The 24262-nt window shown below is 37.8% G+C and overlaps 2 protein-coding genes across 2 annotated transcripts in view; one reads left to right on the plus strand and one right to left on the minus strand.

The window, feature by feature from the left end:
* Window positions 1-7126, minus strand: part of SEPTIN14 (septin 14) — a 93715-nt gene extending 86589 nt beyond the window's left edge. The window contains exon 1 of the mRNA XM_024571567.4: window positions 7086-7126. The gene's annotated coding sequence lies outside the window, so the exon portion shown is untranslated. The remainder of the gene's footprint in view (window positions 1-7085) is intronic.
* ZNF713 (zinc finger protein 713) overlaps window positions 1-10381 on the plus strand; it is a 55395-nt gene extending 45014 nt beyond the window's left edge. Inside the window, exon 5 of the mRNA XM_024571568.3 lies at window positions 6688-10381. Within this exon, the coding sequence (XP_024427336.2) occupies window positions 6688-7739 (1052 nt within the window). The 3' untranslated portion in view covers window positions 7740-10381. The remainder of the gene's footprint in view (window positions 1-6687) is intronic.
* Window positions 10382-24262: the final 13881 nt, after the last annotated feature.

Genomic DNA, 24262 nt, shown 5'->3' on the forward strand with positions numbered 1-24262 from the left:
GGTGCTAAGTGAACAGGGTAGACAGTCTTCAGAGCCAGCCGACCATTCCAAACATTTTAGAGTTGAAGTTCCTGGGCAGATAAAAGCTTTTACCAAAAAGAGAGTGGCCCAGTTGATAATTTGGTTCAAGTGATAAATTGGTTTAAAATGAATTTTCTAAATCGCTATTTTTAGTAATTTTTAGACCAGAGTAATTTTTGTTTATCTTTTTCTATGTCTTTGAGCATATTGATCAGTTTTCCACAATTTTCTGACTTGGACTTCTTTCTTTTTTATTTCATGTTCAGTCAACAAACTATTCTGCTTTGGTGTTTTTAATAACAGTAAGTTCAATATAACCTAAGTGGGAATTGATTAAAAATACATTGGTATAGTATATCCATAAAGCTGGATATTTTACAGTGCCTCAAAAATTATATGGAAATGTATTTGTTGACATGGAAGTGTGTTCATGATGTGCAGTGATGTAAAAAAGCAAAATATAAAAACAGCATTACGGGACAATTTCTACATTGTTTTTCCGGAACAGTTCCTGGCATAACTGTTGATGGTGCCCTCTTCCACTGCCAAGTGTCCTGCTGAGGACACTCCTCAGGCGCACCATCCCCAGAGCTTTGGTAGGCAGGCATCCCTCCGAGTTACTGCAGGCTCAGCTCCGGAGCACCACAGTAAAGCAAGTCTCACTCAATTTACGATTTCCCAGTGCACATGAAAGTTATGTTTACACTATACTGCAGCCTATTAAGTGTGCAAACCATTGTCTAAAAAATAATGTATGTGCTAAATTTAAAAATACTTCATTGCTAAAAAAAGCTAACCATCATCTGGGATTTTAGCAAGTCGTCATCTTTTGCTGAAGGAGGGTTTTTCCTCGATTTTGATGGCTGCTGACCCATCAGGGTGGTGGTTGCTGAAGGTAGGTAGGGGTGGCTGTGGCAAGTTCTTAAATTAAGAAAACAATGGAGTTTGTGGCACCAATTGGCTGTTCCTTTCACAAACAATTTCTCTGTAGCACGCAGTGCTCTTTGGTCGCATTTTACCCACAGTAGAGCTTCTTCCAAAATTGAAGTCAGTCCTCTGAAACTCCACCACTGCTTTATCAACAAAATTTATGTAACATTCTGAATCCTTTGTTGTCATTTCAACAGTCTTCACAGCATCTTCACCAGGAGTAGATTCATCTCAAAAAAACTACTTTCTTTGTTTATCTGTAAGAAGCAACTCTTCATCCATTAAAGTTTTATCATGAGATTGGGCAATTTACTCACATCTTCAGGCTCTACTTCTAACTCTAGTTCTCTTGCAGTTTTCCACATCTGCAGTTACTTCCTCCAGTGCAGTCTTGAACTTCTAAAAATCATCCACAAGGGTTGGAATCAACTTTATCCAAACTCCTGTTAATGTTGACATTTAGAACTCTTCCCATGAATCATGAATGTTCATAATAGCATTTATAATGGTGAATCCTTTTCAGATGGTTTTCAACCTACTTTGCCCAGATCGATCAGAGGAATCACCATGTATGACAGCTATAGCCTTACGAGATATACTTAAATAATAAGACCTGATGGTTAAAATTACTCCTTGATCCATGGGCTGCAGAATGGATGCTGTGTTAGCAGGCATGAAAATAACATTAATCTCATTGTATATTTTCTTTTTTTTAATATATTTATTGATTCTGCTATTACAGTTGTCCCGTTCCCCCCCCCCACTCCATCCTGCCCACCCTCTCCCTCCCACATTCCCCTCCTATAGTTCATGTCCATGGGTCATACTTATAAGTTCTTTGGCTTCTACATTTCCTACACTATTCTTACCCTCCCCCTGTCTATTTTCCACCTATCATTTATGCTACTTATTCTCTGTACCTTTCCCCACCTCTCCCCCTCCCACTCCCCTGTTGATAACCCTCCATGTTATCTCCATACATAGATCTCCATTTCTATGGTTCTGTTCCTGTTCTAGTTGTTTGCTTAGTTTGCTTTTGGTTTTGTTTTAGGTTTGGTTGTTAATAACTGTGAGTTTGCTGTCATTTTTACTGTTCATATTTTTTATCTTCTTTTTCTTAGGTAAGTCCCTTTAACATTTCGTATAATAAGGGCTTGGTGATAATGAACTCCTTTAACTTGACCTTATCTGAGAAGCACTTTATCTTCCCTTTCATTCTAAATGATAGCTTTGCTGGATAGAGCAATCTTGGATGTAGGTCCTTGCCTTTCATGACTTCAAATACTTCTTTCCAGCCCCTTCTTGCCTGTAAGGTCTCTTTGGAGAAATCAGCTGACAGTCTTATGGGAAGTCCTTTGTAGGTAACTATCTCCTTTTCTCTTGCTGCTTCTAAGATTCTCTCCTTCTGTGTAATCTTGGGTAATGTAATTATGATGTGCCTTGGTGTGTTCCTCCTTGGGTCCAGCTTCTTTGGGACTCTTGAGTTTCCCGGACTTCCTGGAAGTCTATTTCCTTTGCCATATTAGGGAAGTTCTCCTTCATTATTTGTTCAAATAAGTTTTCAATTTTTTGTTTTTCCTCTTCTCCTTCTGGCACCCCTATAATTCGGATGTTGGAACATTTAAAGTTGTCCTGGAGGTTCCTCAGACTCTCCTCATTTTCTTGTATTGTTGTTTCTTCATTCTTTTCTGGTTGAATGTTTCTTTCTTCCTTCTGGTCCACACCGTTGATTTGAGTCCCAGTTTCCTTCGCCTCCTGTACATTTTCCTTTGTCTCTCTTAGCATAGCCTTCATTTTTTCATCTAGTTTTCAAACAAATTCAACCAATTCTGTGAGCTTGTTGATTACCAGTGTTTTGAACTGTGCATCTGATAGATTGGCTATCTATTCGCTGCTTAGTTGAATTATTTCTGGAGCTTTGAAGTGTTCTGTCATTTGGGCCATTTTTTTTTTTGTCTTGGTGCTTCTGTTACTTAAAGGGGCAGAGCTTTAGGTGTTCACCAGGGTGGGGTAACGCTGATGGCTACACTGTGACGCTGTATGTGGGGGAGGGGCTGAGAGGGAGTAATAGCGCCCGCTTCACTCTCCACCCGATTTCAGTCACTTGCTGTGCTACCCACAATCAAATTGGGCCTCTCTGGTGCTGGTTCCCGAGTGGGTGGGCTTGTGCACGCTCTAGGCCCCTGTGGGTCTCTCCAATGACCTCTCCTGTGAGGCTGGGTGTTTCTCCTGCTGCCGCCCCAACCCCCACGGGTGTTTTCACTCAGAGGTTTGAGGCTTTATTTCATCGCGCCGAAGCCCTGGGTTACACAGTCTGCTTCACTCCCCGCCATTTGTCCAGTTTTTCTGTGCGCGAATGTGGGGCCGCAGGGTCTGCTACCTGCCGCTCTGCCTGCCCCGTTCTCTGCCACTCTGAGTCCGGCCCTCTCAGTTTATCTGTGCGTGACTGTAGGGCCGCAGGGTCTGCTAGTGGTCGGACTGCCTGCCCCGTTCGTCCCACACTCCACCAGTCTCGGTCCCGCCAGGGCAACGCGAGTCCTCTCCACCCTGGCTGCCCATCTCCGCTCCTCCTACTGATCTGGATGAATGTTTATTTTTTATCTTCTTGGTGTCGGACTTCCTTGTCGTTCGATTTTCTGTCAGTTCTGGTTGTGCGAGGAGGCGCAGTGTGTCTACCTATGCCGCCATCTTGGTTCCTCTTCATTGTATATTTTCATCAGAGCTCTTGAGTGACCAGGTGCATTGTCAATGAGCAGTAATGTTTTGAAAAGAATCACTTTATCTGAGCAGTAGGCTCAGTGGGCTTAAAATATTCAGTAAACCATATTGTAAACAACTGTGCTGCAATCCAAGCTCTGTTGTTCTGTTTACAGAGCACAGATGAGCAGATTTAGCACAGTTCTTAAGGCCCCTAGAATTTTTGGAATGGTAAGTGAGCATTGGTTCAAGTTAAATTCACCAACTACATTAGCCTTTAACAAGAGAGGCTGTCCTTTGAAGATTTGAAGCCAGACACTAACTTCTCCTCTAGCTATGAAAGTCCTAGATGACATCTTCTTCCAATGAAAGGGTGTTTCGTATACACTGAAAATCTGCTTAGTTTAGTCACCTTTACTAATTATCTTAGCTAGATCTTCTGGATATTTGCTGAGGCTTCGATGTCAGCACTTGCTGCTTCACCTTGCACTTTCATGTTATGGAAATGGCCTCTTTTCTTAAACCTCATGAACCAACCTCTGACAGCTTCATACTTTTTTCCTGAAGTTTCCTCACCTCTCTTAGCCTTCAGTAAAATTGAAGAGAGTTAAGGCTTTGCTCTGGGTAGGGCTTTGGTTTAGGGAATCTTGTGGCTGATTTAAAATTCTATCCAAACCACTAAAACTTTCTCAGTATCAGCAATAAGGCTGTTTCTCTTTCTCACTCATGTGTTCACTGCAGTGGCACTTCTCATGTCCTTTAAGAACTTTTCCTTAGCATTCACAACTCAGCTAACTGGCACAAGGAGCCTAGCTTTTTCCCCAACTCATCTTTCAACATGCCTTCTTCACTAAGCTTAATCTTTTCTAGCTTTTGATTTGAAGTGAGAGATGTGCAACTCCTCCCTTCACTTAAACACTTAGATGCCATTTTAGGGTTGTTAATTGGCCTAATTTCAAGGTTCACGTGTCTCAGGGAGTAGGGAGGCCCAAGGAGAGAGAGAGAGAGAGAGAGAGAGAGAGATGGGGGAAAGGCAGTTGGTACAGCAGTCAGAATATAACATTTGTAGATTAAGTTCACCGTCTTACATAGGTACAGCTCATGGCACCCCAAAACAGTTACAATGGTAACGTCAAAGAAAACTGATCACAGATCACCATACCAAATATAGTAATAATGGGGAAGGTTGAAAGATGGTGAGAATTACTGAAATGTGACACAGAAACACAAGGTGAGCAAAGGCTGTTGGAAAAGTGCTAGTAGACACGCTCGGTGTACGGTTGCCACAGACCTTCAATTTGTAAAAACCGTCGTATCTTCGAAGTGCAGTAAAGTGGAGTACAATAAAATGAGGTATGCATGTACATTCCCCAAGGTCAGAAGACCAAGACTAGTGCATGACCCACCTTTGAGAAAGTGAAAGCAGTCCAAGGCCCAAGAACTGCTGACTTATGAAACAGCTTTGGTGGGTGAGCCAGGAGAGGCTGTTGGGTTAGGATCAGTGTGCACTACTACACAAGTTTGTTGGGACAGGGTATCGGGTGTTTTTCTTGAGTCAGCCAGCATGATCTCGGATCTTGTCCAACAGGATTTATGCCCTGGGACTTCTCCCAAGGGACAACTCAATATAGAGATGTATCTATCTAGATCATGGAAATGGCAGGAGAGAGAGCCTCCCAAGAGTCACGGGAGTTCCCAAAAGTGAGTCTGTTCAACCATCAGCGAGGCTGAGAATATGAAGCCACCCGGTACACAAGAATTGTCCTATCTCCTAATCCCCCCTCCCACTACACAGCTTCTACCCTCCAACTCTTGTGAGAGAATGGAACTAAACAACAGTGAGGGAAGAAAGAGGTAAGCAGGGAAACAGTGAATGAGAAAAGAGAATAGAGTCAGAGAAAAGACAAGCATGGAGAGAGTAGAGGTGGGAGAGGGGTCACCAGGGAGAGAGCAGAGTGAGAAAAGAGGCAGGCAGGGAGACAGAAGAAATATGACTCTAACAGACCCAGAGGAGGGGAAAGAGATTAATTTTGGAGTCTTGACTATTACACATGACTGAACATTTAATTAGTGAGTAGAGACTGTTTGTGACAAGGTAACAGGCACACCTATGTATTACATAAGAATTAGGAGGAAAGTCCTGGGGCCTGCCCGAGTCTTCATCTAGAAGCAGAGGAATAATTCCCCCACTAAATAAATTTTAAAGTGGTAGGAGATTGGAATGAAGTTTTGTTTTTACCACATCCATGAGTCATGCTTGTTCAAAGTGTGATTTACATTTATATTTGTGTGAACATAGGAAAAATCTGGCAAGACAGACCCAAACTATTAACAATGATTGTCCCTGAGGTATGGAATTCTTACTTTACATATTTCCACATTATTTGAATATATTACTATAAGCAAGTATCAGTTTTATCATTTTAAACAAAAGATTAAAATAGGAAGAAATACTTTTTAAATAAACAAGTAGCTGTCCTTATAATAGAATAATCCAACACATGAAACCTATCTTCTCTAAATACAGTCCTTCCTCTAAATATCTCCCACCTCTCAACACAGACCTTTCTCTGATATTTCTTATTCTCCTTCCCATTTCCTTTCAACTGCAGATACTCCTGGATGATTCCTTCTTTTCATGGTTACCACACATGCTTTAAAATTTCCCCCCAGCTCGCTGCTTCTTGTCATCTTTTTATAGTCTTCCACTTGTTTTGTGGCCACATTTTAAAACTTTTCAATGCCTCAAATGTCTTGTTTGCATTATTGTCAGTTTCATTTGGTAAATCATTATGCAACAACTTTTTTCAAAACATAGAATATGCTGCAAAGTATTTGAATGTTCTGAATTTCTTTTGTTTTATGTTATCAGACATAAATATTATACTGTAAACCCCCAGTTACTGTTTTTTTGTAAGTCTAGTACCTGACACATACATAGTTATTACAATATTATTGACTATATGCCCTATGCTGTACTTTATGACTATTTTGTAACTACCAATGTGTATTTCTTAATTTGTTCTGCATTTCTTTTAGATGGGGAAAATAGACCTGAAGTCAAAAAATTAACTCCAAACCAGAATTTTTCTGATGAAAATCAAACCCATGACATGATAATGGAGAGACTAACTGGAGACCATTTCTGGTACTCCATTCTAGGAGGACTCTGGGATTTTGATTACCAGTTAGAGTTTAACCAAGAAAACCAGCAGAGACATTTAGGTCAAGTATCTTTCACCCAAAAGAAGATTATAAAGGAGAGAAGCCTTGAATGTACTAGATGTGGGGAAAACTATAAAATGAACTCAAATCATATGCATCAGCAAATTTCTTCAATTGAAATACCCCTTACTTCAGACACACAAGGAAATAACATCAAACATAATTCAGAATTGATTTGCTATCAGGGAAACTATATAAGAAACAATACTTACGAATATAATGAGTGTGGGAAAATCTTCAATCAGCATGTCCTTCGTACTAATATTCATACTGAAGAGAGACCCAGTGAATGTAGGAAGGCCTTCAGCCACAACCCATCGTTTACCCAGCCTCAGATAGTCCTTACAGGAGAGAAGCCCTATAAGTGTGATGAATGTGGGAAAAGATTCAGCCAGAGGATACATCTTATTCAACATCAGCGAATTCATACAGGAGAAAAACCTTTTATATGCAATGAATGTGGGAAAGCCTTTCGTCAACATTCATCCTTTACTCAACATCTGAGGATTCATACTGGAGAGAAGCCCTACAAATGTAATCAATGTGGCAAAGCCTTTAGCCGTATCACGTCCCTTACTGAACATCATAGACTTCATACTGGAGAGAAACCTTATGAATGTAGTTTTTGTGAAAAAGCCTTTAGCCAGAGGACACATCTTAATCAGCACGAGAGGACTCACACAGGAGAGAAGCCCTATAAATGTAATGAATGTGAGAAAGCCTTTAGCCAGAGTGCACACCTTAATCAACATAGGAAAATCCATACTCGGGAGAAATTATGTGAATATAGTAAATGTGAGAATGTTTTAAGCCACAGTCCTTCACTTAGCCAGCAGCACATAACTCATGGGGGGGAAATCATATGAATATATAAATGTAGGAAATTTTTTGTCAGATCTTCCCATCCAATTCAATATCAAATTATTCATAGCGGAAAGTTTATTAACAAACATTTAATGCATAGAAACCAAATAGATTCAGACCTTAAACTAGTGGCATATTATATTCCCGAGAGGTTATAAATAGTGAAAATAATTTATTTTATAAACAACATTTTATTAGGAGTTATGTTCCAAATCTGATATAAAACTTTTTAAAAAATTTATTGATGACTTTAGAGAGAGGAAGGGAGAAAGAGAAACATCAATTTTGTCATTCTACCCATTATGCATTCACTGGTTGATTCTTGTATGTGCCCTGACCTGGGATTGAACCCACAACCTTGGCTTACTGAGGCAATGCTCTAACCAACTGAGCTACTTGGCCAGGGCAAAATTTTTTTAATGACAAGAAATTTTGTAGGCAATAATCTGTGATTATTCACCTGTTAGTTTTATGATATAAAGTTTTTTAATTATATAAACAATGTTTAATCAAGATAATGTAGTGTGACCAGTCACATAAACTTGAAATAAACCAAAAAGAGCAATGGTTTCCAAACTTCAGTCATTTGTATGCTTCCTTTGTAGTTTTTACCATATTTAGTATTTCCTTAATAAAGGGACTCAATTTTTAGCCTTCTTCTAGGAAGTGTTATTTATTATATTTTTTCTAATTTCCATCAAAGTAAATATATAACTTTGAATTTTAAAATATTCATTGATGTATCACCTAAATCTTCTGTTCCATTATTTGAGAAACAATGTGATAGAATATGACAATATTCTGTTGTTTTTTTAGCAATCCTTTCATTATTCTCATCAAATGAATCCTAGGATCACTTCTAAAAATCTCGGAGGAGACTGAAGATTATGTTGATGAAATTTGAAAAGTGATGCAGAGAAGCCGACTTTTCTATCATGTTGTTCGAGTTTTAAATTTACCTATAGCAAACATAAACTTTTAAATTAAAATTGTTGTTTTTGCTATATTCAAAGTTTTGAATAGAAAGAAATATTCTTTTTTAATAATGACCAGGGGCTATGATTCCCTATGCCTCCCAGCACCACAGTGGAAGACCAGAAGTAGCGGATTATACCAGAGTGAGCTGTGGTACAAAGTTGCGGCTAAGAACCAGGGCAGATTCTTAGTGTCTTATATAAGCAACTAAGGAAGTACTACTAATTGGCTTAATCACTTTACTTTTTAAGATATACTTATGTAACAGCTTTTTCCTAAAAGAATTTAGGTGACTTAATTTAATGTTTATGATTATGACCTTGTTTGACAAAAATCACACTTTGATACCACAAAGCATTGAAAACTGTCATAAGCCATAAACAGCTGGTAACTATGAGGCTGCTTGAGTTACCTGGCTTTTCATTTTTCCCTCAATCTTCTCAAGCATGGCTAAAGAGGCCATGAGGATGAGGTAGGAATGAAGTTTCCTTGGTTTCCCACCTTCTACTATATCTCCCAATTCAAGACTTCCCTGATGCTCTTTCCTGTGAAGGGCTAGATCTTATAGTTCTCAAGCCAAAGCTGAAATGATTTAAAGACTTTTAAAGATTAAAACACTGAAAGCCAAGAAATCAATAAAGTGAACTCATTTCATCACGGAAGTTAAACTTTTCAAAGTACTTGTACTCGTATGTCCCACACGTTGGTAGATGTGAAATATTTAATAAAACCCTGGGTTAGAGTAGTCATGGAAGATGTCTGATAGTATGTTTGTGTTCAAATACCATTGTAGTGGAGATCCATTTTCAGGGTGGATCAGTTCTGGAAGTATCTTTTCACCAAAAGAAACTACATTTAACATTCATTTGCCATAAGAAGGCAGAATATAGGACACTAGATTTCAGGAAGAGAGTGAGCCAAGGTGGAGTCTGACAGCAAAGGTATGTATTAAATAAATGATGATTAATCACAACTGGTAAAGACTTTGATCAAAGTTTAGTTTTGTAACCAGAATAAAAAACCTGAATATTCCCAAAAGAGTACTAAGGGCTCCAATAGGATGCAGTTTATCTCAGGATGGGTGAAAAATACAACAATATGGGGTTTTTAGAAGAGGATCAGCAGAATTTGGACAATCCCAGAAAAGAACTGTCTGGACTAAATCCAACTGTCCAGACCACAGTTGGCCAAGGACTTTTACCAATTCTTCATAAATAGGAACTGTAAATTAGGAGTCTATTATGTATTCCTTAGAGTCGTGATTGTGCTTATGTTAATTGTACAGTAAACCATGTTATTCTAGTGTGAATTCATCCTCATGTTGTCCTGTGTTCTCTTCAAAATGCCCAAGTTAAGGAGTGAACCCTAAATATATGTTAATTACATCAAAATACTGCTGCTTGGAATAGGGGAGCCAGAGGAGTAGTACTCATTCAAAAACCTTTTGTTATGATTTATTTCTATCTCGGAGGGCAAAACATTACCATTTTACACATGGTAATTTGATTCATTTGGTCCGTCCAACCAGGTGTTATTGCCATTCTTTTATGAAAAGAGATCCTTAAGCCTAGGCATAATAATAAATGATTTATTACTAAGGGTTCTCAGACTGAAATGTTGCTCAAACATGGGTCATCTTACTCTTAATCCAGTAGATACAGACAGTGCCTAAAAGAGTGTTTTATAACACTCTGAAAACACTTTATAAATGTTAAAGTTAATAAAATGCTCCTCAACACCAAAGTCATCTGTGAGACTATTTCTCAGAACCTCAGAGTATTAAAGGAGCATCGTGTTGATAGATTCTCTTACATCCAAAGGGCTTGTGTACTTGGGGAAAAACACTATTATTTGTATTTGATTAATGTTCAACTTACTAATTTAAGGAACTAACTGACATTCTTTAAGTAGTCAACATTCCTTTTCCCAGGGTTCCAATTTTTCACATGTTCCTAGATTTAGGTTGTTCTACGATGCATCATTTGTATACCTACCTCGGCTTTTAGTAATCTTATCAGAACCAAAATAAAAATAATGTCTTAGATAAATTAAGTTGCAATGTATGGATTATCAACTGGCTGATCCTTAGGTCATTTATAAAACCTAGCTACATGGACCAAATAACTTTCTTTGGTCTCCTACTATAACAAAATATCACATCATGGGACATTTTTAGACCTTCCTTTTATATAGATTTTAAATTTTCAACAGTTCAACTTTCCTAAAACTATCAGGCCCATTGTCCTCATTTAGTTCTCACTTTGGTGATCTTCTTGGCTAGCATTATTTAAAGCTTACATATGCCTCATTAGTATAATTAACAAGGGAATCTAGCTCCTTCCAGAAGAATGCAATTTTTGTTATTTTCCTCTATAGAACACTTAGCTACTTCTTCATTTTGCAACACACTTTTAAGTCCTTTTTCTGCTTGGTTATTGTATGTGACTGTTAGAGCTGATTAACTGTTGAACCAACTTTCTACTTTGTCTAAGGGACTATCCGGTTCTATTTTTTGATATGGCTCAATATTCTGCAGGATTACTTGGCTTGTCTAGCACACTATGTTTATTCTACACTTGATCTTAGCCAAAGGCCACGAAGTGATACTATGTTTATTTTAATCTGATTAAACAGGAATGTGCATACTCACATATATATATGTACTTATGCACTTAACAAGAAAAACAACATATACCTTCTGAGATCAATAATGAATCATACACGGGCTTCCAGTCAAGATGGCAGAGTCATAAACTCTGTGCTTGCCTTCTCCCACAACCACACAAAAATTACAACTAAATTACAGAACAACCCGAAAACTGGCTGAACAGAATTCCCATGACTAAGGACGTTAAGTAGCCATGATGAGAAATAGGAGGGGTGCGTATGCAGAATGAGCAGATCCCATACCCACAGAGTGCTGGCAAAGAATTTGGAGGGATATCTCAGTTGTTGACTGAGTTGACTCAGTTGACTCCCTAATCTGACTCCCAATCCATGGGGTCAGCACCCGCACAACAGCCTGTCTGCAGTAGTCACAGCCACCTAGCAGCATGATTGGCAAATCCACTCACTGACACGCCAAAAATAATCAAGGCTAAGCTACAACAGGAGGACACACGCAATCCACACAGGGACAACCCTAAAGCACCTGGCTCAGGTGACCAGGGAGACTGTACCACAAGCTCCACAGGACACCTACTACATAAGGCCAGACTGCCAAGACTATGAGACATAGCAGAGCTAGCTAATGCATACAAACACAGAAATCAACTAAGATGTAGACAAATAAACATGTCCTAAATGAAAGAACAGGCCAAAACTTCAGAAAAATAACAATGAAATGGAGACACTCTACCAGATACATAGTTCAAAACACTGGTTATAATGGTGCTCAACGAACATAAGAAAAGAATACATGAACTCAGTGAGAACTTCAACAGAGATAGAAATCATAAAAAAGAACCAGTTAGAAATGAAGAATACAATAACTGAAATGAATACATTAGATGGCAAGAATGCACAGAGGATTGAATGACGATCTAGAAGACAAGGTAGCAAAAAACATCAAATTGCAACAGTGAAAATAAAAATGAATTAATAAATGAGAATAGTTTTAGGAACTTCTGGGACAACATCAAGTATACCAATATTCAAATCACAGAGGTACCAGAAGGACAAAAGAAAGAGCAAGAAATTTGAAATCAATTTGAAGAAATAATAATGAAAAACTCCTCTAACCCAGTGAAGGAAATAGACATACAAGTCCAGGAAGCACAGGAAGTCCCAAATAAGATGAACTCAAAGAGGCCCACACCAAGACACATTATATATAACTGCCAAAAATTAAAGACAAAGTCTTAAAAGTAGCAAGAGAAAAGCATTTAGTTACATACGTGGGAGCTCCCATAGAACACTAGCTGATTTCTCAACAGAAACATTGAAGGCCAGAAGAGATTGGCACAAAACATTGAAAGTGATATATTTTTTTAAAATCTACAACCAAGATTACTCTACCCAGCAAGGCTGTCATTTAAAATCGAAGGACAGATAGCTTCCCAGAGAAGAAAAGGCTAAAGGAGTTCATTACAACCAAGCCAGTATTACAAGAAATATTAAGGGGACTCCTTTAAGAAGAAAAGAAGGTAAAGGGATTAGCCAGACTATACACGCATAACCCATAGACACAGACAACAGTGTAGTGATGGCCAGAGGGCAGGGGAGAGCATGGGCTTGGTGAAGGTGGGCAAAGGGGTCAAGGGAAAATGGAGACATGTGTAATATTGTCAACAATAAAAATAAAGTAAAAAAAGAAGACATAGGAAATGAAAAAAATCTCATTGACAAAAGCAAACAGTAAAAGCAGTGGCACAACCAACTATAAAGCTAGTACAAATATTAAAAGGCAAAAATAGGATGTCTGTGTGTGATTACAACAACAATCTGAGTCAGGGGTCCCCAACTCCTGGGCCATCGGGGCCTGTTAGGAACTGGGCCTCAGAAGGAGGTGAACTTCACTTGCTCGCCCGGCAGGAGGTGAGCGGCAGATGGGCAAGCGAAGCTTCATCTGTATGTACAGCTGCTCCCCATCACTGGCATTACCGCCTGAGCTCCACCTCCTGCAGATCAGGGGCAGCATTAAATTCTCATAGGAGCGCAAACCCTACTGTGAACTGCACGTGCAAGGGATCTAGGTTGCGTGCTCCTTGTGAGACTCTACTGCCTGATGATCTGAGGTGGAGCTGGATGATGACCCTAGCGCTGGGGAGCGGCTGCAAATACAGATTGTCATTAGCAGAGAGGTTTGACTGCACAGAGACCGTAATAAATCAACTGCTTGCAGACTCATATCAAAACCCTGTCAGTGAGTGGCAAGTGACAATTAAGCTGCATCTGGTGGCAGGCTTTATAGTGGCAAGTGAGTTGATGTGCTTCAATTGTACAGCTGCATCTGGTGGCAGGCTTTAAGTCAGAATCTGACACTTACTTTAGCCTGCATACGTCCTGCTGATTATTTTATTTTCCACTTCCACCCATGCCTCTTTCCTGCACTGTGCACTCGTCTCAGTCATAGTTTTGGTAAGCAAGCCCACAAGCTAACCCTAGCCAAAGTGAGTAAAAATCAAACATCACTGGAGAGCTTCTTTGAAAAGGGGGGAAAGACCCAATGATGAGACAGCAGAAGACTCTAAGACTGCCAATGAATAGAAAGTTGCATTTAAGAAATAATACCAAGAATCCTACTTAAATTATGGGTTCATTGCAACAGGTGATTCACATTGTCCAAGCCCACTGTGTATAATGCGTGGTGACAGGCTATCCAGCAGAGCCATGAAACCTTCAAAACTGCTTCACCACACGGAGACCAGGCGCCTTGCATTAAAAGACAAACCTTTGGAGTTTTTCAAAAGAAAAAAACGTGAACACGAAGAACAGAAGCAATTATTGAAGGCCACCACTTCATCAAATGTGCCTGCACTGAGAGCATCATTCTTAGTGGCTGACCACACTGCTAAAGCTAAGAAGCCCTTTACTACTGGTGAAGAGTTGATCCCGCCTGCTGCTAAGGACTGTTGTTGGGAACTTCTAGGAGAGGCTGCAGTTCAAATGGTGGCACATGTTCCTCTTTCAGCTAGCGCCATAACGAGATGAACTGATGGAATAGCAGAAGATACTGAGGCACAATTGTTAGAGAGGATTAATGAGTGAGTCACTGGTATGTTTCCAGGTTGACAAGTCTACCCATGTTGACAACAAGGCAACAATGCTTGTTTTAGTGTGACATATTTTTCAGGAGGATGTGCATGAGGATGTGTTATGTGCACTTTTGTTGCCAACCAACACCACACAGCTGCAGAACTGTTCAAGTCTTTGCATGACTACATATCAGGAAAACTGAACTGGTCATTTTGTGTCAGTATATGCACAGATTCAGAGCAGCTGCCATGACTGGATGCCGCTCTGATTTCACTACTTGGGTCAAAGAGGTTGCTTCTGAATACGAGTCTACGAACTATGTCGTACAAAGAGAAATGCTGGCCAGCTGAAAAATGTCACCTGAACTTAACAACATTTTGCAGGATGTGATTAAAATTATCAACCACATTAAAGAAAATGCCTTTAACTCACGTCTGTTCACACAGCTCTGTGAGGAGATGGACGCAGAGCACACACGTCTTCTCTCACACAGAGAAGTGAGATGCCTTTCTAAAGGGAGATGACTGGCCAGAGATTTTGAGTAACGAGAGCTTTCTTTTAGAAAAACAGTCTCCACTGGCAGTACATTTCAGTGACACAGAATGGGTCACAAATCTTGCTTACTTGTGTGATATATTCAGCCTGCTCAATGAACTCAATATGTCACTTCAGGGGAGAACAACAACTGTATTCAAGTTGGCGGATAAAACGGCTGCATTCAAAGCCAAACTGGAATTACGGGGGCAATGTGTGAACATTTGGATTTTTGACATGTTTCGAACATTAGAAGAGATTTTGAAAAAGACTGAGCCGGGCCTTCTTTCTCCCAGCTGTTGCATATCAGCTATCTCAGCTTTCAAAAGAGTTTGAGGATTACTTCCCAACTACAAAAGATCCCCAAACTGGGAAGGATTGAATCTGTGACCCATTTGTGAATAAGCCAGGTGAATTGACTTTGTCCGTGCTAGAAGATAAACTGCTTGAGATCGCAAATGACAGTGGCCTTAAAAGTATGTTTGAGATAACTTCAAATCTCCATATGGTCTGGATTAAAGACAAGGTGGGATATCCTGAGATTGTCACAAAAGCACTGAAAAGCCTGCTTCCATTTCCAACATCCTATCATTGTGAAGCAGAGTTTTCTGCAGCAAGAGCAACCAAAACGAGATTACGGAGTAGACTGGATATAAGCCACACACTTTGGGTGTCACTGTCTCCCATCACCTCCAGATGGGGTCATCTAGTTGCAGGAAAACAAGCTCAGGGCTCTCCGTGATTCTGCATTATGGTGAGTTGTATAATTATTTAATTATATATTACAGTGTAGTAATAATGATATAAAATGCACAATAAATGTAATGTGCTTGAATCATTCCAAAACCAAGCCCCTCCCACCATGGTCCATGTAAAAACTGTCTTCCACAAAACCAGTCCCTGGTGCCAAAATGGTTGGGGCCCGCTGATCTAAGACATACACACAAACACACACACAAGAAGTAAAAACTGACAAAACAAATGTGGGAAGTATGAGTAAAAGTGTAGTTATTTTACAATGCGTTTGAACTTAAATGACCATCAACTTAAAATAGACTACTATAAACATAGGTTTGTATATACGAAGTACAACCAAAAGTTTACAACAGATATCAAAGAAATAAAGGGTAAGGAATCCAAACACAACACTACAGAAAGTCATCAACATACAAGAGAGCAAGAGAATAAGAAAGGAACAGAGAAGAATTACAAAAACAATCAGAAAACAATAACATGACAACTACATAACAAAAACTATTTTAAGTTTTAATTAATTAAATGCTCCAATCAAAAGACATAGATAGGGTAGCTGAATGTATTTTTTTTTTTAAAGACGTGTATACACAGTGGGGCAAAGTGTGTTCATAGTTGTATACACAAAGTTTATTTTTGTATTGGATTATTAATTCTTGGATTATTTTCCATGTAAACAACTGCAAACCTACCTTTGCCCCACCCTGTATATGCTGCCTACAAGAGACCCACCTCAGATCAAGTCACAGGCAGACTGAAGGTAAATGGATGGAAAGAGATATTTCATGCAATGAAAATTTTTTAAAACCTGGGGTAGTAATACTTATATCAGACAGAAATAGACTTTAAAATGAAAGCTGTAACAAGAGAGAAAGAAGGTCATTTCGTAATGATAAGAAGGTCAGTCCAGCCCTGACCTGGTACCTCAGCTGCTTAGAGAGTCATCCAGATATGCCAAGGTTGCACATTTGACCCTCAGCCAGGACACATACAAAAAGCAACCAATAAATGCATAAATAAGTGGAACAACAAATCACTGTTTCTCTATCTCTCCCTCTCTCTATATTTACCTCTCTCTCTCTCTCTCCCCCTTCCTCTTTCTCTCAAAAATCAATAATTTTTAAAAAATGTAAAAATCAATCCGACAAGAGGATATAACTCTTGTAAACATGTAGACATCCAACTTAGGCGCACCAAATATATAAAGCAAATATTGACAGACATAAAGGGATCAACAGTAAGACAATAACAGTAGGGGACATTAACACCATATTGATATCAGTGGATAGATCATCCAGACAGAAAATCAGCAAGGAAACAGTGGCCTTCAATGACACATTAGACCAGACGGACTTAGTTGATATTTTTAGAACATCCATCCAAAAGAAGCAGAATATGCATTCTTTTCAAATGCACATAGAACATTTTTCAGGATAGACTACAAGTTAGGCCACAAAAAAAGGCTCAATAAATTTACAACTGAAATCGTATCAAGCACCTTCCATTATGAAATTCACAGTGGTACAAAAGTAGAGATCAATCACAAAAAGAAAGCTAAAAAACACACTAACACATGAAGGCTAAATAACATACTACTAAACAATGAATGGGTTAACAAAGAGATTAAGGCAGATAACAGAAGATACCTTGAAATGAATGAAAAAACCTCCCACAATGATCCTACAGGACACAAGCAAAGCAGGTGTAACAGGAAAATGTATAGCAACACAGACCTACCTCAAGAAACAATAATCTCAAATAAACAATCTAACCTTAAACCTAGTGTAACTTAAAAAAGCCCAAAGTGATATAAGGACAGAAATCATAAAGATTAGAACATAAATATATGAAATAGAGTCTAAACAATAGAAAACATCAATGAAATTAGAAGATGGTTCTTTGAAAAAATAAACATAATTGATAAACCTTTAGCCAGACTAATCAAGTAAAAGAGAACAGGCCAACATAAGAAAATCAGCATAGAAAGAGAAGTGATAACTGACACCACAGAAACACAAAGGATTATAAGGAAATCCTATGAACAATTATATACCAATAAAGTGGGCAATATGGAATAAATGGGTGAATTTATAGAAACATAAAATCTTCTAGGACTGAATCTGAAAAAGAATATCTAAACAGACTGATGACTACTAATGAAATTGAATCAATAATCGAAAAACTTCCAGCTCTGGCTCAGTGGCTAAGCTAGATGAAATATCCCATGCACCAAAATGTTGCAGTTTGATTGCCAGTTGGGGCACATACCTAGGTCACAGGTTCTATTCCTAGTTGGGGCAAATACAGAAGGCAAGTGACCCAAGTTTCTCTCTCACATCTCTCTCTCTCTGTCTCTCTCTGCCCGCCTTCTTCTCTCTCTAATATCAATAAACATATCATTGGGTGAGTTTAAAAAAAAAAACTTCCAATAAACAAAATTTCTTATTTATTTGTAAACCTGATAGTTATTTTTGACAGGATTTAAAAGACAAATGTATAAAAGCAATATTTTTGGTACACAAGATATAAATAAGCAATTTGTGACATAAAGTGGGAAGAGATCAGTAAGGAATAATTTTGTATGTGACTAAAGTTAAGTATCAATTCAAATTACATTTTTAATTTTTTAAGATATTTTATGTAATTACCAATGTAACTACAAAAAAAACCTCTGTAAAATATGCACAAAAAAATGAGAAGAAAATCAAAACATATCACTACAAAAAAAAACCAACTAAATAAGAAACAAAAAGTGTAATATATACAGAAAATAAAAAGCAAAATGGCAAAATATACTCCCTTATCACTAATTACTCTAAATGTAAGTGGATTAGATACCCCATCAAAATACATAGATTAGGTACAACACAAAACAAGTTTCAATAAATTTAAGAAGATTGAAATCAGCCCTGGCTGGTGTGGCTCAGTGGATCAAGCACCAGCCTGCAAACCTGATGTGGACTCCGTCCAGTGGGTTCCGTATGTTGTGGATGAGACAAACAAATTCACACGGACTGCTTAATTCCTGTGGGAAAAAAGGGATGGCATGGCCACTCTCTGAGAGAGAGAGCTCCCCGACCCTGTCTGGACAGGCTTTTATTGCTTTCTAATAGTGTACATCAAAGAAGGTTCTCATTCATTATGCTCAGGTTTGCTTTAGGTGATTACTTTTTACAAATAACAAAGGAAAGTATGTTGCTGATTACTTCTTACAGATTAGCAAAGAAAAAATGTTGCAAATGTAAGGGAACGATAAGAGTGATTGGTGTGGTTACACTCTGTCCTTAGGAGAATTAGCACAGACTTTAGGAAGTTACTTTAAAGATATGCAGTAAACATTTGCTGCTTCAACTCAGGGTGAGGGAGTTTTAGCAAAAGCAAGCCTCAAAGCAGCTAAGTACAATGCAGACCTGGTTTCCCATGGGAAAGCCAATCTGTGGGTCTGGCTCCTGTGTGCTGACTCATGCCTGCCGGTTTTCTGTTAAGGCTGGACTACATTCATCATTGCCATGCAGACTGGTTCCCTATACAAACCAAAGGGTCACTAGTTCAATTCCCAGTCAGGGCACATGCCTGGGTTTCAGGCCAGGTCTTAAGGGGGCATGCAAGAGGCAACCACACATTGATGTTTGTCTCCCTCTTTCTCTCCCTCCCCCTCTGTCTAAAAATAAATATATAAAAATCTTCTTTAAAAAAAGAAATCATATCAACTATCTTCTCTGATCATGATGCCATAAAACTAGAAAACAAACACAAGGAGAAAACTGAAAAATACACAAAGACATGGAAATTAAATAACATGTTATTAAACAATGAATGGGTTAACAATGAGATCAAGAAAGAAATCAAAAGATACCTTGAAACAAATAAATATGAGAACACACAACCCAAAATATGTGGGATACAGGGAAAGCAGTCCTACAAGAGAAATTCATAGTATTACAGGCATATCTTAAGAAACAAGAAAATTCAAATAAACAATCTAAATTTACTATTAAAGAAACTTGAAAAAGAACAACAAACAAAGCCCAAAGTGAGTAGAAGGAAGGAAATAATAAAGATCAGAGCAGAAATAAATGAAAGAGTCTTAAAAAAATATAAAAGGTCAGTGAATCCAAGAGCTGGTTCTTTGAAAAGGTAAACAAGATTGACAAACCTTTAATAAGATTCATCTAGAAAAAAAAAGAGGACCCAAATAAATAACATCAGAAATGAAATAGGAGAAGTAACAACAGACATCAAAGACATACAAAGGATTGTAATAGTTATATCCCAGCAAATTGGACAACCTGAATAAAATGGATAAATTCCTGAAACATACAATCTGCCAAAACTAACTCAGGAATAATCAGAGAAACTCAATAGACAGATTACACTTAGTGAAATTGAAGCCTTAATCAAAAAACTACCCCCTCCTAAAAAAAACCCTGGACCAGATGGCTTTACAGGTGAATTTTACCAAATATTCTCCTCAAATATTCCAAAAATATCAAGAGGAGGAAAGACTCCCAAGCTCAATGTATGAGGCCAGAATTATCGTCATTTGAAAACCAGATAAAGACACTACAAAGAAAGAAAATTACAGGCCTATATCCTTGATTAACATAGGTGCTAAAGTCCCCAACAAAATACTAGCAAACCAAATGCAGCAATATATCAAAAAGGTCATACACCATGATCAAGTGGGATATATTCTGGGAATGCAAGGTTGGTACAACATTCACAAATCAATAAACATGATACACCACATAAACAAAATGAAGGATAAAAACCACATGATCATATCAACAGATGCACAAAAAGCATTTGATAAAATCCAGCACCCAGTTATGATAAACTCTCAGCAAGGTGGGATTAGAGGGAACATACTTCAACATAATAAACACCATATATGACAAACCACTGCCAGCATCATACTCATTGTACAAAAATTACAAGTGTTCCCTTTAGAATTGGGAACAAGACAGGGATGTCCGCCTACACTTCTCTTATTCAACATAGTACTGGAAGTCCTAGCCACAGCAATCAGACAAGAAGAAGAAATACAAGGCATCCAAATTGGAAAGGAAGAAGTAAAATTGTCATTATTTGCAGATGACAAGATACTGTAGGTACAGAACCTGAAAGATTCCACCAAAAACTACTAGAACTTATAAATGAATTCAGTAAAGGAGCAGGGTACAAAATTAATATTCAGAAATCAGTTGCATTTTATATGCCAATAATTAACTATCAGAAAGGGAAATTAAGAAAACAATCCCATTCACAATGGCTACAAAAAGAATAAAATACCCAGGAATAAATTTAACCAAGGATGTAAAAAATCTGTACTCGGAAAATTATGAGACATAAAGAAAGAAACTGAAGAAGATACAAATAAGTGGCAGCATATACCATGTCCGTGGATAGGAAGACTTAACATCATTAAAATGTCCATACTACCCAGAGCAATCGATAGTTCCAGAGCAATTCCTATCAAGATACCAATGACATATTTCACAGAACTAGAACAAATATTCCAAAAATTTATATGGAATCACAAAAGACCCTGAATAGCAATAGCAATCTTGAGAGAGAAGAACAAAGTTGGAGGAATCATGACCAAATATACTATAAGGCCATATAATTCAAACAGCATGGTACTGGCATAAAAACAGACACATAGACCAATGGAACAGAACAGAGTGCCCTGAAATAAACCCACACCTTAGTAGTTAATTAATATTCAACAGAGGAAGCAAGCACATACAATGGGCTAAAGATACTCTAGTCAATAAAAAGTGCTGGGAAATATGGACAGATAAAGGCAGAAAAATGAAACTAGACCACCTTCTTATACCACATCCAAGAATGTCAAATGGATTAAATACTTAAATATTAGATCTGAAATCATAAAAATCATAGAAGAAAACATAGGCAGCAAAATCTTGAACATTGCTCATAGCAATATTTTATTGGATATATCTCCCCAGGCAAGAGAAACAAAAGAAAAAATAAACAAATGGAATTACATCAAGCTAAAAAGTTTTTGCAAAGTAAAGGAAACCATCACAAATTGAAAAGACAAGCCACTGAATAGGAGAACATATTCCCCAATATATCTGATAGGGAGTTAATATCCAAAATTCATAGATAACTTAAAAACCTCAACAGCAAAAAACAAACAATCCAATTAAAAAATGGGCAAAGGACCTCAATAGACACTTCTCCAAAGAGAACATACACATGGCCAATAGACATATGAAAAGATGCTCAACGTCACTAATCATCAGGGAAATGAAAATTAAAACCACAATATGATATCATCTCACAGCTGTTGAAATGGCTATCATCAGTAAATCAACAAACAGCAAGTGCTGGTGAGGATGTGGAGAAAAGGGAACCCTTTTGCACTATTGGTGGGAATGCAGATTGTTGTGGCCACTGTGGAAAGCAGCATGGAGTTACCTCAAAAAATTAAACATGGAACTGCCTCATGGCCCAGCAATTCCACTTCTGGGACTTTATCTGAAGAAACCCGAAACACTAATCTGAAAGAATATAAGCACCCCTATGTTCATTGCAGCATTACTTCAGTCAAGATTTAGAAGCAGCCCAAGTGTCATTCAGCAGATGAGTGGATAAAACAGGTATGGTACATTTATTTAATGAAATACTACTTCGCTTTAAAAAAGAAGATCTTCCCCTTTGCACACAATGGATGGACCTGGAGAACATTATGCTACGTGAAATAAGCCAGTCAGAGAAAGACAAACACTATATGATTTCACTCATATATGGAATCTAATGAACAAACTAAACTAAAAAGCAAAATAGTCCTGGCTGGCATGACTCAGTGAATTGAGTGCCAGCCTGTGAACCAAAGGGTCTCTGGTTTGATTCCCAGTTAGGGCACATGCCTGGGTTGCGGGCTGGGTCCCCAGTGGGGCGCATGTGAGAGGCAACCACACACTGATGTTTGTCTCCCTCTCTTTCTCCCTCCCTTCTCCTCTCTCTAAGAATAAATTAAAATTTTTTAATTAAAAAAATATAAAGCAAAATAGAGACAGACTGATAGAGAGCAGGCTGAAAGCTCTGGGAGGGAGGGGTCAAGGAGGGAAGATTGATTAAAAAAGAAAAGGACTCATGGACACAGAGAACATTATGGTATAAGTAGGTGGGAGGGGTGGTTGGAGGTAGAGAAAGTTATAAGGAGATAAATGGTAATGGAAAAGATACAATAAAAATAAACTATTGAAAAAATACAGATTGGTAAATGGATTAAAGTAATAATAATAATCTAATAAAATACTGTCTACAAGAGACTCACTTTATACAGGCATACCTCGAAGTATTATAGGGCTGGTTCCAAACAACTGCAATAACATAAATATCCCAATAAAATGTGTCACAATTTCTTTTGGTTTCCCACCAAAACAGAAATTCTGGACAACATGACCACAACGTGAATTTTACAAACATTTCAAGAAGAATTAATACTGATACTTCTCAAACTATTCCAAAAAATGAGAAAGGAAAGCTCCCAAACTTATTTTAAGACACCAGCATTACCCTGATAGCAAACACCAAAAAAATCTATTACAAAATATTAGCAAACTGAATTCAGCAATACATTGTAAGGATCATACCTCATGATCAAGTGGGATTTATTGCTGTGATGCAAAGTTGGTTCTGTGCCCACAAATCAAGGAATGTGATACATCACATAAACAAAATGAATAATAAAAATCATATGATAATATCAATAGATGCAGAAAAAGCATTTGAGAAAATCCAACACCCATTTACAATAAAAATTCTCAAACAGGGATAGAGGGAACATACCTCAACATAATAAAGGCCATATATGGTGAACTGACAGCTAACATCAGCTCAATGGTGGAAAGGTGAAAGCTTTTTCTTTAAGTTGGGAACAGGACAAGGAAACCACTTTCATCAGTTCTATTTAACATAATATTGGGAGTTCTAGCCACAGCAATCAGACAAGGAGAGAAATAAGAGGTATTCCATAAGGAAAAGAAACAGGTAAAACAGTCATTATTTGCAGATAACATGATACTATATAGAGAAAATCCTAAAGATTCCACCAAAAAAAAAAAACCCTATTAGGACTAATAAATAAATTCAGTAAATTATCAGGGTACAAAATTAATATTCAGAAATAAGTTGCATTCTTATATACCAATAATATCAGAGAGAGAAATTAAGAAAATAATCCCATTTAAATTGTATCACTGCATAAAATACCTAAGAATAAAGTTAACCAAGGAAGTAAAAGACCTGTACTCAGAAAAGTATAATACGTTGAAGAAAGATAATGAAAAAGATAAAAATAAAGAAAAGCATATACCATGCTCATGGATAGGAAAAACTAACATCATTAAAATGTCCATACTATCCAAAGTAGTATCAATCTATACATGTGCATTCAATGCAATCCGTATCAAAATACCATTGGCATTTTTCACAGAACTGGAACAAATAATCCTAAAATTTATATGGAACCACAAAACACCCCGAATAGCAACAGTAATCTTGAGAAAGAAGAACAAAGTTGGAGGTATAA

This window comes from Desmodus rotundus, chromosome 1, assembly GCF_022682495.2.
Source record: "Desmodus rotundus isolate HL8 chromosome 1, HLdesRot8A.1, whole genome shotgun sequence".
Taxonomy (NCBI): domain Eukaryota; kingdom Metazoa; phylum Chordata; class Mammalia; order Chiroptera; family Phyllostomidae; genus Desmodus; species Desmodus rotundus.